The sequence below is a fragment of the Macaca fascicularis genome, chromosome 4 (genome assembly GCF_037993035.2).
Source record: "Macaca fascicularis isolate 582-1 chromosome 4, T2T-MFA8v1.1".
Classification (NCBI taxonomy): Eukaryota; Metazoa; Chordata; class Mammalia; order Primates; family Cercopithecidae; genus Macaca; species Macaca fascicularis.
In genome coordinates, this window is record NC_088378.1 from 19,957,055 (window position 1) to 19,971,103 (window position 14,049).

The 14,049-nt window shown below is 37.9% G+C and overlaps 1 protein-coding gene across 1 annotated transcript in view; it reads right to left on the reverse strand.

Moving 5' to 3' along the window:
• Positions 1-9,082: 9,082 nt before the first annotated feature.
• Positions 9,083-14,049, reverse strand: part of FRK (fyn related Src family tyrosine kinase) — a 114,094-nt gene continuing 109,127 nt past the window's right edge. The window contains exons 6-8 of the mRNA XM_005551633.5: positions 11,792-11,973; positions 10,583-10,748; positions 9,083-10,178 (exon numbers count right to left, since the gene is read on the reverse strand). Coding sequence (XP_005551690.3) covers positions 9,967-10,178; positions 10,583-10,748; positions 11,792-11,973 — 560 coding nt within the window. The 3' untranslated portion in view covers positions 9,083-9,966. The remainder of the gene's footprint in view (positions 10,179-10,582; positions 10,749-11,791; positions 11,974-14,049) is intronic.

A 14,049-nucleotide genomic window follows, 5' to 3' on the forward strand; every position in this document is an offset into this window, starting at 1 on the left:
ATTCCAATACCCAGGTGTACAAACCTCATTTACTTTAAGAACAGCCTTTCTCTTGAATAAAATGATGATGTGATTTGAATAAGGTACCCAAATCATCACCATTCTAGCTCACATAATGTGTCTTTGTAAAGGATCATAATGAGTCACCAAAGACACAATACCAGAAAGGCTATTTGGTTCAGAAATCATATGCTCAACCAGACCATGAAAAAAGTGATTGTAAAAATGGCATATGCTTGACAAGCCATGGAACACCAGCTGGGCTCTGCTTCCTCCAAGAAGCTCCAGCTAGGTAGTGGTATGGCATCCTTCCAATGGCAACAGTTTCCTTTAGGCTTCCACAGAGTCGGAAGAGTTTGGGCCCCTCCTGGTTCATTAGATCCGCACGGTCATCATACAGACAGATATCGTGAGTAAAAGTTGAGGGTGATCCTAGTCTGATGTTACCCCACAGGCTAGTTCTTTGTTGTCTTTCAAGTCTACCCATTCCCACAGCCAGTTTGCAGATTCCTGGTCACTCTGACTTTAACTTTGTTTTTGATGACAAAATATTCAGGTTCCACAACTATTCAGAGTCAACCCTGTGCCTCTTTTGACCTTAGGTAACTTAAATCTATTCCCTTATTTCCTTCTTTAGCCTCTTTAAAAAAAAGAAAAAGAAAAACTTAATAGAACCTTGAATTTCCTCTATTGCAAATTCTTAGGGTTTCTGTCAAAAGAGATTTGAAATACAACATGAAATGATGTACTCACATTCCTCACCACCATCTCCAAATAACTGAATTACATAAATAAAACATTATATGAAAAGTGCTTTGCTACAATTTATGGGAGGTAAATTTAAGAAGAGCTGGCTCATTGTAGGAAAATTCAACTTATCTTTTCCTGATCCTTTTATTTAATATAGGGAGAGAAATTTATGGCAGTTAAAAAAAATCTATTACTGTTTCTCATAACTGAATCCATTATTCTTCTCCATGATCCATCAGGTAAAAACAAGAATAATAGATTGCTTTGACAGAACCTTGAACATAAATGTCCCCAAGAATCAAACACAGCAAGTTAAACGGGTTTCAGGTGGTATTAAAACAGGAAAGGATAAACTTCTTTTCATATTTCAAAATCAGATATTACTGAAAAATTTATTATTATTAGCTACTAAAAAAACAAACTATATAGTAGCTGAATTTGCACACTGAAATGGGAATATTTCTATTCATTTGTATATGTGCACAAGAAAAATTAAACATGAAGAAATGAATCCAAAGGGAAAGAACTATTTTCTTTCCATTTATGCTAACTGGTTATTTATAATTTACTCCTTGATTGCATTAGACTAGATGACTTTAAATAAACAAGTTGTTCTATACACAGTCAACTCATTTAAAAGACTAGTCTTAATCTTATCTTAGAAAGAGTTTCTGTTTATAAAGGAATCAAGGGGTTCTATAATCTTTAGCTTCGCATGACCCATTTCATTCCAAGGTCTTCAGGAAAGTTTGGGTATATATGCACACATCTGCCTGGAATACACACACACACACACACACACACACACACACACCACATAAACACACAAAAATAAATATATACAGACTCACATACACGCATGTATATATTTAGAGAGAGAAAGAAGGGAGATGAGGTGATGATGATAGATGGGTGGATAGATAGATACAGAGATAGATAATTCTAATTGTTAATTCATCTCAGGGAATTTTCTCTTTAATGAACACCTCTCCAGCATCTCATATTCTCTACTTTTATTCAGATAAGCCAACCTCCCAACTTATCTCTGAAGAAGGTGACCACATTCCCAGATTCAGAGTCAGAACTTATTCCAATCCAGTCAGCACATAGCATTCACATTAAGCCTATTATTGGTCCATGGCTGGGCATAGGACCCAAGTTTGCCAGAACACAAAAATGAAAATAATTTTTAATCCAAGCTTGGGAGGGAGATTTCCCATTTTCTCTTGCCAGATGAGGAGAAGAGAACGCAGAACCCCTGTTTTGCCATTGACAACCATCTGTGACCCTGGGAAGGAGGGCAATGCTGACGGCAGAGGGAGGTTTGGAAAGGACATGGGTCTTTGTTGACATCATTGAACTGCTAATGATATTGCGCCTGAAGCCCTCCCTACTTCCTGTCTCCGAGTTAAAAGAGTTTACAAATTTACTTCTTGTTTAATCTACTTTGAATTTGGGTTTCCGTAACTGTTTAGATAGGCACTTCTCCTTTAAAGAAAGGTGTGAAAATATACTCAAAATATCCTGCTTTCTCATGGCTTGTTTCATTCCTATTGCTTTACACTGGAAGATTTTTGAATATATATTTGATTTTGAAACCACCTTGGAAAAGTCTACCTAGTTATCTAATGAGACAGATAATTTGATACATTCATTGTTTAAAAAAACAACAACTTTGTTACAAAGGTTAATGCAAACTTAAGATGAATAAAAACACTCTTATCCTACCAGACCAAAATAAAAAGTTTCATAACCAAGTTTAGACATTATTCCTAGCCTCTAGTTCTGAAATAGAGTTTGACCTAGTTTGTAGTCCATTTAAAACTCTAGTCTGATTGCTGGCAAGATGGCCTAATAGGAACAGCCTTGGTCTGCAGCTCCCAGTGAGATCAACGCAGAAGGCGGGTGATTTCTGCATTTCCAACTGAGGTACCTGGTTTATCTCAGTGGGACTGGTTGGACAGTGGGTGCAGCCCATGGAGGGCCAGCTGAAGCAGGGTGGGGTGTCACCTCACCCAGGAAGCACAGGGGGTCAGGGAACTACCTCCCCCACCCAAGGGAAGCCATGAGGGACTGTATCTGAGGAACGGTGCACTCTGGCCCAGATACTGCACTTTTCCCATGGTCTTCGAAACCCGCAGACCAGGAGATTCCCTCTGTTGCCTACGCCACTGGGGCCCTGGGTGTCAAGCACAAAACTGGGCAGCCATTTGGGCAGACACCAAACTAGCCACAGGAGTTTTATTTTCCATACCCCAGTGGCACCTGGAATGCCAGTGAGGAAGAACCGTTCACTCCCCTAGAAGGGGGGATGAAGCCAGGGGTCCAAGTGGTCTGGTTTGGCGGGTCCTACCCCCATGGAGCCCAGCAAGCTAAGATTCACTGGCTTGAAATCCTCACCGCAAGCACAGCAGTCTGAGGTCGACCTGGAACACTTGAGCTTGGAGGGAGGAGGGGCGTCTGCCATTGCTGAGGCTTGAGTAGGCATTTTACCCTCACAGTCTAAACAAAGCTGCCTGGAAGTTGGAACTGGGTAGAGCCCACCACAACTCAGCAAGGCTGCTGTGGCCAGACTGCCTCTCTAGATTCCTCCTCTCTGGGCAGGGCATCTCTGAAAAAAAGGCAGCAGCCCCAGTCAGGGGCTAATAGATAAAACCCCATCTCCCTGGGATAGACCACCTGGGGGAAGGGGTGACTGTGGATGCAGCTTCACCAGTCTTAAACATCCCAGCTGGCTAGCTCTGAAGAGAGTAGCGGATTTCTCAGCAAAGTGCTCGAGCTCTGGTAAGGGTCAGACTGCCTCCTCAAGTGTGTCCCTGACCTCCGTGTATCCTGACTGGGAGATATCTCCCAGTAGAGGCTAACAGACACCTCATACAGGAGAGCTCTGGCTGGCATCTGGTGGATGCTCCTCTGGGACAAAGTTTCCAGAGGAAAGAACAGGAAGCAATCTTTGCTGTTCTGCAGCCTCCGCTGGTGATACCCAGGAAAACAGGGTCTGGAGTGGACCTCCAGCAAACTCCAAAAGACCTGCAGCAGAGGGGACTGACTCTTAGAATAAAAACTAAGAAACAGAAAGGAATACCATGTCCACTCAGAGACCCCATCCAAACATCACCAGGATCAAAGACCAAACGTAGGTAAATCCAAGAAGATGACGAGAAACCAGCAAAAAAGGCTGAAAGTTCAAAAAACCAGAATGCTTCTTCTTCTCTAAAGGATCACTACTCCTCGCCAGCAAGGGAATAAAATTGGATGGAGAGTGAGTTTGACAGATGGACAGAACTAGGCCTCAGAAGGTGGGTAATAACAAACTCCTTCAAGCTAAAGGAGAATGTTCTAACCCAATGCAAGGAAGCTAAGAACACTGTAAAAAGTTTAGAGGAATTTCTAACTAGAATAACCAGTATAGCAAAGCACATAAATGACCTGGTGGAACTGAAAAACACAGCACGAGAACTTCATGAAGCACACACAACTATAAATAGCCAAATCGATAAAGCGCAAGAAAGGATATCAGAGACTGAAGATCAACTTAATGAAATAAAGGAGAAGACAAGATTAGAGAAAGAAAGAATGAAACGGAACTAATAAAGCCTCCAAGAAATATGAGATTACGTGAAAACACCAAATCTACGTTTGACTGGTGTACCTGAAAGTGACCAGGAGAATGGAACCAAGTTGGAAAACACTCTTCAGGATATTATCCAGGACGACATCCCCAACCTAGCAAGACAGGCTAATATTCAAATTAAGGAAATACAGAGAACACCACAAAGATACTCCTCCAGCAGAGCAACCCCAAGACACATAATCGTCATATTCACCAAGGTTGAAATGAAGGAAAAAAAATGTTAAGGGCAGCCAGAGAGAAAGGTCGGGCTACCCACAAAGGGAAGCCCATCAGACTAACAGTGGATCTCTCTGCAGAAACCTTACAAGCCAAAATAGAGTGGGGACCAATATTCAACACTCTTAAAAAAAAGAATTTTCAACCCCTAATTTCATATTCAACCAAACTAAGTTTCATAAGCAAAGGAGAAATAAAATCCTTTACAGACAAGCAAATGCTGAGAAATTTTGTCACCACCAGGCCTGCCTTACAAGAGCTCCTGAAGGAAGCACTAAACATGGAAAGAAACAACCAATATCAGCCACTGCAAAAACATGCCAAATTGTAAAGACCATCAACACTATAAAGAAACAGCATCAAATTTCAGGCAAAATAACCAGCTAGCATCATATGACAGGATCAAATTCACACATAATAATACTAACCTTAAATGTAAACAGACTGAATGCCCCAAGTAAAAGACACAGAATGGCAAATTGGATAAAGACTCAAGACCCATCGGTGTGCTGTATTCAGGAGACCCGTCTCACATGCAAAGACACACATAGGCTCAAGATAAAGGGATGGAGGAATATTTACCAAGCAAAAGGAAAGCAGAAAAAAAAGCAGGGGTTGCAATCCTAGTCTCTGATAAAACAGACTTTAAATCAACAAAGATCAAAAGAGATAAAAAAGGGCATTACATAATGGTAAAGGGATCAATGCAATAAGAATAGCTAACTATCCTAAATATATATACACCAAATACAGGAGCACCCAGATTCATAAAGCAAGTTCTTAGAGAACTACAAAGAGACTTAGACTCCCACACAACAATAGTGGGAAGTTTTAACAGCCTGCTGTCAATATTAGACAGATAAATGAGACAGAAGATTAACAAAGATATTTAGGACTTGAACTCAGCTCTGGACCAAGTGGACCTAACAGACATCTACAGAATTCTCCATCCCAAATCAACAGAATATACATTCTTCTCAGCACCTCATCACACTTATTCTAAAAGTGATCACATAATTGGAAGCAAAACACTACTCAGAAAATGCAAAAGAATAGAAATCATAACAAACAGTCTCTCAGACCACAGTGCAATCAAATTAGAACTCAGGATTAAGAAACTGACACAAAACCTCACAACTACTTGGAAACTGAACAACCTGCTCCTGAATGAGTACTGGGTAAATAACAAAATTAAGGCAGAAATAAAGATGCTCTTTGAAAACAATGAGAACAAAGACACAATGTACCAGAATCTCTGGAACACATTGAAAGCAGTGTGTAGAGGGAAATTAATAGCACTAACTGCCCACAAGAGGACTCAGGAAAGATCTAAAATTGACACCCTAATATCACAATTAAAAGTACTAGAGAAGCAAGAGCAAACAAATTCAAAAGTTAGCAGAAGACAAGAAATAATTAAGATCAGAGCAGAACTGAAGGATATAGAGACATGAAAAACACTTCAAAAAAAATCAATGAATCCAGGATCTGATTTTTTGAAAAGATGAACAAAATAGATAGAACACTAGCCAGACTAAAAAGAAGAAAAGAGAGAAGAATCAAACAGACACAATAAAAAATGATAAAGAGGAGATCACCACTGATCCCACAGAAATGCAAAATACCATCAGAGATTACCATAAATACCTCTAAGCAAATAAACTAGAAAATCTAGAAGAAATGGATAAATTCCTGGACACATACACCCTCCCAAGACTAAACCAGGAAGAAGTTTAATCCCTAAATAGACCAATAACAAGTTCTGAAATTGAGGCAGTAATTAATAGCCTACCAACCAAAAAAATTCCAGGACCAAACAGATTCACAGCCGAATTCTACCAGAGGTACAAAGAGGTACAAAGCTAGTACCATTCTTTCTGAAAATATTCCAAACAATAGGAAAAGAGGGACTCCTCCCTAACTCATTTTATGAGGCCAGCATCATCCTGAGACCAAAACCTGACACACACACACACACACACACACACACACACACACACACACACACAATTTCAGCCAATATCCCTGATGAACATTGATGCGAAAATCCTCAACAAAATACTGGCAAACCGAATGCAGCAGCACATCAAAAAGCTTATCCACCACGATCAAGTTGGCTTCATCCCTGGGACGCAAGGTTGGTTCAACATACAGAAATCAATAAACACAATCCATCACATAAACAGAACCAATGACAAAAACCACATGATTATCTCAATAGATGCAGAAAAGGCCTTTGATAAAATTCAACACCACTTCATACTAAAAACTCTCAATAAACTAGGTATTGATGGAACGTATCTCAAAATAATAAGACAGATTTATGACAAAACCACAGCCAATATCATACTGAATGGGCAAAAGCTGGAAGCATTACCTTTGAAAACTGGCACAAGACAAGGATGCCCTCTCTCACCACTCCTATTCAACCTAGTATTTAAAGTTCTGGCCAGGGCAATCAGGCAAGAGAAAGAAAGAAAGGGTACTCAAATAGGAAAAGAGGAAGTCAAATTGTCTCTGTTTGCAGATGATATAATTGTATAAGTAGGAAACCCCACCATCTCAGCCCAAAATCTCCTTAAGTTGGTAAGCAACTTCAGCAAAGTCTCAGGATACAAAATCAATGTGCAAAAATCACATGCATTCCTATATGCCAATAACAAACAGAGAGCCAAATCATGAGTGAACTCCCATTCACAATTGCTGCAAAGAGAATAAAATACCTAGAAATACAACTTACAATGGATGTGAAGGACCTCTTCAAGGAGAACTACAAACCACTGCCGAAGGAAATAAGAGAGGATACAAATAAATGGAAAAACATTCCATGCTCATGGATAGGAAGACTCAATATTGTGAAAATGGCCATATTGCCCAAGGCAATTTATATATTCAATGCTATCCCCATCAAACTACCATTGACTTTCTTCACAGAATTGGAAAAAACTACTTTAAACTTCATATGGAACCAAAAAAGAGCCTGCATAGCCCAGATAATCCTAAGCAAAAAGAACAAAGTTGTAGGCATCATGCTACCTGACTTCAAACTATATCACAAGCCTACAGTAAGCAAAACAGCATGGTAGTGGTACCAAAACAAATATATAGACCAATGGAACAGAACAGAGGCCTCAGAAATAACACCACACATCTACAACCATCTGATTTTTGATAAACCGAACAAAAACAAGCAATGGGGAAAGGATTTCCTATTTAATAAATGGTGTTGGGAAAACTGGCTAGCATATGCAGAAAACTGAAACTGGACCCCTTCCTTACACCTTATACAAAAATTAACTCAAGATGGATTAAAGACTTAAACATAAGACGTAAAACCATAAAAAACCTTGAAGAAAGCCTCGGTAATACCATTCAGGACATAGACATGGGAAAAGATGTCATGACTAAAACACAAAAACCAATGGCAACAAAAGCCAAAATTGATAAATGGGATCTAATTAAACTAAACAGCTTCTAGGCAGCAAAAGAAGTTATCATCAGAGTAAACAGTCAACCTACAGAATGGGAGAAAATGTTTGCAAGCTATCCATATGACAAAGGGCTAATACCAAGACTCTACAAGGAACATAAACAAACTTACAAGAAAAAAAACAGACAACCCCATAAAAAGTGTGTGAAGGATTTGAACACTTTTCAAAAGAAGACATTTATGCAGCCAACAGACATATGAAAAAAAGCTCATCATCACTGATCATTAGAGAAATCCAAATCAAAACCACAATGAGATACCATCTCACACCGGTTAGAATGGAGATCATTAAAAAGTCAGGAAACAACAGATGCTGAAGAGGATGTGGAGAAATAAGAACACTTTTACACTGTTGGTGGGAGTGTAAATTAGTTCAACCATTGTGGAAGATAGTCTAGCAATTCCTCAAGGATCTAGAACTAGAAATACCATTTGACCCAGCAATTCCATTACTGGGTATATACCCAAAGGATTATAAATCATTCTACTATAAAGACACATGCACATGCATGTTTACTGCAGCACTATTCACAATAGAAAAGACTTGGAACCAACCCAAATGCCCATCAATGATGGGCTAGATAAAGAAAATGTGGCACATATATACCATGGAATACTATGCAGCCATAAAAAAGGGTGAGCTCATGTCATTTGCAGGGACATGGATGAAGCTGGAAACAACCATTCTCAGCAAACTAACACAAGAACAGAAAACCAAACACTGCATGTTCTCACTCATAAGTGGGAGCTGAACAATGAGAACACATGGACACAGGGAGGGGAACATCACACACTGGGGCCTGTCAGGGGATGGAGGGCTAGGGGAGAAACAGCACTAGGAGAAATACCTAATGTAGATGACGGGTTGATGGGTGCAGCAAACCACCATGGCGCGAGTATACCTATGTAACAAAACTGCACTTTCTGCACATGTACCCCAGAACTTAAACTATAATAAAAAGTAAAAAATAAAAATAAACAAAACTCTGATCTGTAGGCCAAAGGGTATTTCTTTTTCTTTATTAATTACTCAGAGGTCTAGGCCACAGCAATCCTACTGTTCTCCTCTCATTTTCCTAAACTATTTTGATACTTATTTCTCAGCCTTTACAGGCTATTAGATATTTCTCACATTTCCATAGATAATAACTCATCAGTTTTGCAACCTGATTCTCAATATTAAGACATTAAAACTAATGTATATGACTCTCACTTGACACATACTGAGGTATAGAAAAATTCCATCATTTCCTTCTGCAAAATGAAAAAGATTTTAATTCATTTTCTCAACAGCTGCATCATTTTTTATGCATAGAAAAAAATGTGCGATTACTCCAAGTACAATCAAGTCATTTAACATGGCTTTACCATCATTGTAGTTACAGGATATTTTAAAAGAGAAAAAAAAAATCTCAAAGCACAGGTCCTGCTGTGCAGCAAAGCAATCAAATTCCTTTATAATAACAGCCTGATGGGATTCAGCAATCTGAGGAATAATGAATAACCACTCTAATCAGTAAACAGGAAGACGCTACAACAGTCACTGAGTAAAAACTGACTATCATCTGTTGATTCTCTTGATCGGCATTTCAAACAATAAATTGAAATGTAAGTATCTCTTAAAAAGAAAAATAACTTTGTTTAGTGTGCTTAATTTTACCAGGCAGTGAGGAAATTACATATCACCTTGATTGTCTTTCAGTGTGGCCCAGTCAATAAAATGCACAAATAATCTTTTTTATAATACATGGCCAACTTTATCCTATCACTTGAATACGTCAGGATAAACTGATTGTGGAGTTGGTTGATAACATTGTACTTTGGAACTATTTGAATTTGTTTTGCTACTTTATTATTTGATATTCTTCTCCAGTGTTCATCTTATGAAGTTATTTGCATCTGAATATGAAGAGTCTGTTTCAAAATAGTCCTCAAGTTTCCAATGCAGTGTCTCAAATGTAGGTCGTTCCTTAGGCTCTGCATTCCAGCACTCCAACATGATATTGTAAAATTGCTGTGGACAATTGGATGGTTGGGGAAGTCTATAGTTTTGAGCCAACATCTGGATTACCTGGGCACCTGTCATACCTAGAAAATACAGAACGGAAACAATAACAACAACAACAACAAAAAACCAAGTTAAGGCTCAGAGTCTTAAACTTATAGCCATTTATACTCTAGGTTACTAAGTAAGTCAATTTCCTTGGCAAAGCTTTGAGGTCTACCATCCCCTTCCCAGGTTACACGGATTAAACTAAGTCCTACGGCAAGCAATGTCTATAAGACTGCAATTCACTAGCAAAGGAGAGGGAAGTAATAAACCACCTCATTAATGCAAATTATCATCATCAAATTTTATCTATCAAGCTCCCGCAGGTACTTGGTATGGTCAGCCTCATAACTCTGCCCTCTAAGTCTGGGAGAAGCAGTTAAAGTCACACCTAAGTAAGTGACCTGCAGCAAAAAGGTCCACTTCAGAATTAATTACTCACCACTGTAAGGCATTTTGCCATAAGTAATGATTTCATAAAGAAGGATTCCAAATGACCACACATCGGACTTAATGCTGAATTTATTAGTACGAATGGCTTCGGGCGCAGTCCACTTCACCGGCAGCTTTATTTCGTGTTTAGATTCATAGATGTCTTCATTATCTACCTGTTAATGCATTAAGGAATCCAGGCCAAGTTAAAGTAATTTTTTTTTGCTACCCTCATTCATCTATAATCTGCTTCACATCAAAATTTAGAGAAAAAAGATTCAAAATGAGCTTAGTTCTATTGACAATTACCTTAGCAAATTCTGAATCTGGTATACAAGACTGAAAAATATGTGGGAAGTCATTAATAAAATATTATTTAAGAGCCTACTATGTGCCAAGAATAGCACTGAAAGAAACATTCTACTACATTTGGAGAATTAATACATGATTCTGGCTTCACATCTGATCCTGAGCGAAAAAACAAGGGAGCAAAGTCTATTGTTTGATTTACTGATGATATTGAAAAGCCACTGACTTTGATAATTACCATGTAACCACTTGCTAATAATGAAAAGTAGGATCTAAGTGTTTTAAATTAATATATAAACTCACTGGGGTACTAATTAATTTACAAAAAGAAAAAAAGTGATGAATTCATGAAGATTAAAAGGGAATCATTTATTTGTTGTTTCATGCCCTGTATCCATATTTTTAGGGTACAATATGGAAATTTCAAATTAATTTAAGAGAAAAACACCTAATATTACATCTCCTATAGAGTATCTTTCAGACTGATGTAAAAATTGGGAAATCAAAAAGCCAATGATTGCTGAAGAATTCTGGTGGCATGCAAATTAGTCTGGCATACAGTGAGTAATGGTGGCTAGGTTAACACTGCACAAAGTGTACAGCTTTTGTAAAGGAAACAGAGGTGAACAGAGGTGACTGGTACTAACCGAAAAACAGATCATTAATTCAACTATATACTTAAGTACACACTTTCCAATCTGGTTGGTCACTGTTTTCTCTATTTTGTTTCTCCTTGATAAAGAAATAGGAATGTGCAGGCAGTTTGTAAGGTTTTGGACTACTGAAGTAGTTTATGGACTACAGAACTTGGAGAAACATTGTTTTAAAGAATAACAGTATATCTATTGGTTTACTAACTGTTAGACTTTTGACCTATTACAAAAACTAATTAAAACAAAACTAAATCCACCTTAAAAACTCTGGCAAGTCCAAAATCTGCTACTTTGTAGATATTATGTTCACCAACAAGGACATTTCTGGCAGCCAGATCTCTGTGAATGTAGTTCCGAGACTCCAGATAGGCCATTCCAGAGGCAACCTGTGCCGCTATGTCTACCTGTTGAGTCAGATGGATTTTTGACCCAGCATCACCTAAGCAAAAAGAGAAAAGTAAGAAAGTTACTTTAGAGAACATTTGAACTATTAAAGTGAATTCTGAGAATTTTGAATGAATGAGCTATCAGTGAGATTAAGTACAATGACACTGATCTGTTGAGCTCTCTCTCTCTCTCTCTCTCTCTCTCTCTCTATATATATATATATATATATATATCTTTAACACAACTTAGTTTGCTGTGAAAGGTTAATAAGGCAACAATTTTTTCAGAGTCCAAACATATTCCAAGGTCCTCTCTTCCTCGAGTATTACAAGTAACAAGTCATCACATGATTCAAACATGGCTACAATTATCTGAGACTGTGGCTATTTTGCCTTTTTTCTTTTTTTTTAATTTTATTTATCTTTTATTTTAAGTTCAGGGGTACATTTCCAGGTTTGTTATATAGGTAAACTTGTGTCATGGGGGATTACTGCACAGATTATTTCATCATCCAGGTATTAAGCTTAGTACTCATTAGTTATTTTTCCTGATCTTTTCCTTCCTCCCCACCTTTACCCTCTCATAAGACCCAATATGTGTTGTTCCCTTCTGTGTCGGTGAACATAGCTCCCACTTATAAGTGAGAACATGTGGTATTTGGTTTTCTGATCCTGCATTAGTTGCTAAGGATAATGGCCTCCAGCTCCATCCATGTTGCTGCAAAGGACATGATTTCATTTTTTATGGCTGCATAGTATTCCATGGTATATACATACCACATTTTCTTTATCCATTCTACCACTGATGGGCATTTAGGTTAATTCCATGTCTTTGCTATTGTGAATGGTGCTGCAAGAAACATACATGTGTATGTGTCTTTATGATAAAACAATGTATATTCCTTTGGGTATATATCCAGTAATGGGATTGCTGGGTCAAATGGTAGGTCTGTTTTTAGATATTTGAGGAATCGCTGCACTGTCTTCCACAATGATTGAACTAATGTACACTCCTACCAACGGTATACAAACATTCCTTTCTCTCTACAACTTTGCCAGCATCTGTTATTTTTTGACTTTTTAATGGCCATTCTGGCTGGTGAGAGATGGTATCTCATTGTGGTTTTGATTTGCATTTGTCTAATCATAAGTGCTGTTGAGCATTTTTTTTTCACATGATTTCAATACCATATGTCACTAACTAATTTCTTCATGGAAATTATTACTTAACTGCTACTGAATTTCTTTCAAGCATTGCGTACTTTGTTTTAGTCATTGAGCCAATAAAACAGTACTAACTTTTATGGCTGAACCAATGAAAAATTCTCATTCTTCCATCATGTTGTTTTTAAAAACTAGCTCACTAACACAAATGAAAGGTCTATCCATAGTTATAAAGTATGTATATTACATTTGTACCACCAAGATTGATACATTTTTTTTTCTCTGCCTTAGTCTGTTATTCTTAGAATAGGTTGCTCATCTCTCCAGACATGGACATACCTTCAATAGGCAAAGTTTCTCCTACTGGGAATTCTTTATAACTAAGTATTAAAAAATTTATATAGTACAATCAGTTTGATTATTATTAGTAGAGGGGGGTCAGCATTATTTTGTGGTGACTGACTCTTTGTATTTGCATTTGACTTACCTATTTTGTATTTGTACACAAAATAATACTGACTCCTTCTACTTTGAAATGGGGTGAGTCATCCCTGGGTAGGATTTAGCTGCCATACTGTTGACAGATGTTTTCAGATGTCTGGAGAATTAAAATAATATCACATCAACTCAAACTAATATTCCTCTTATATATCCCTGTCTGAATAAGCTGAATACTACACAAAGTCCATTAGACTCATGGTCAAAAGCATAGACACAAGCCCTGACTTGAGAGACAGCTGTATGCATTACAGGGGTCAGAAAATCTGGTTTGAAGCTAAAGGGCCAGACTTTCAATCAAGGATATGCCTGATATTTCTTTGTGACCTTGGCAAGCATCTTAACATTCCTATGTGTCAGTTTCCTCATCTGTACAATGATAATAGTAACTACTTCATGGTATTTCTTGTTAAAATGAAAATTAAAATGAATTAATTCATGTAAAGCACTTAAAGCAGTGCTTGGCA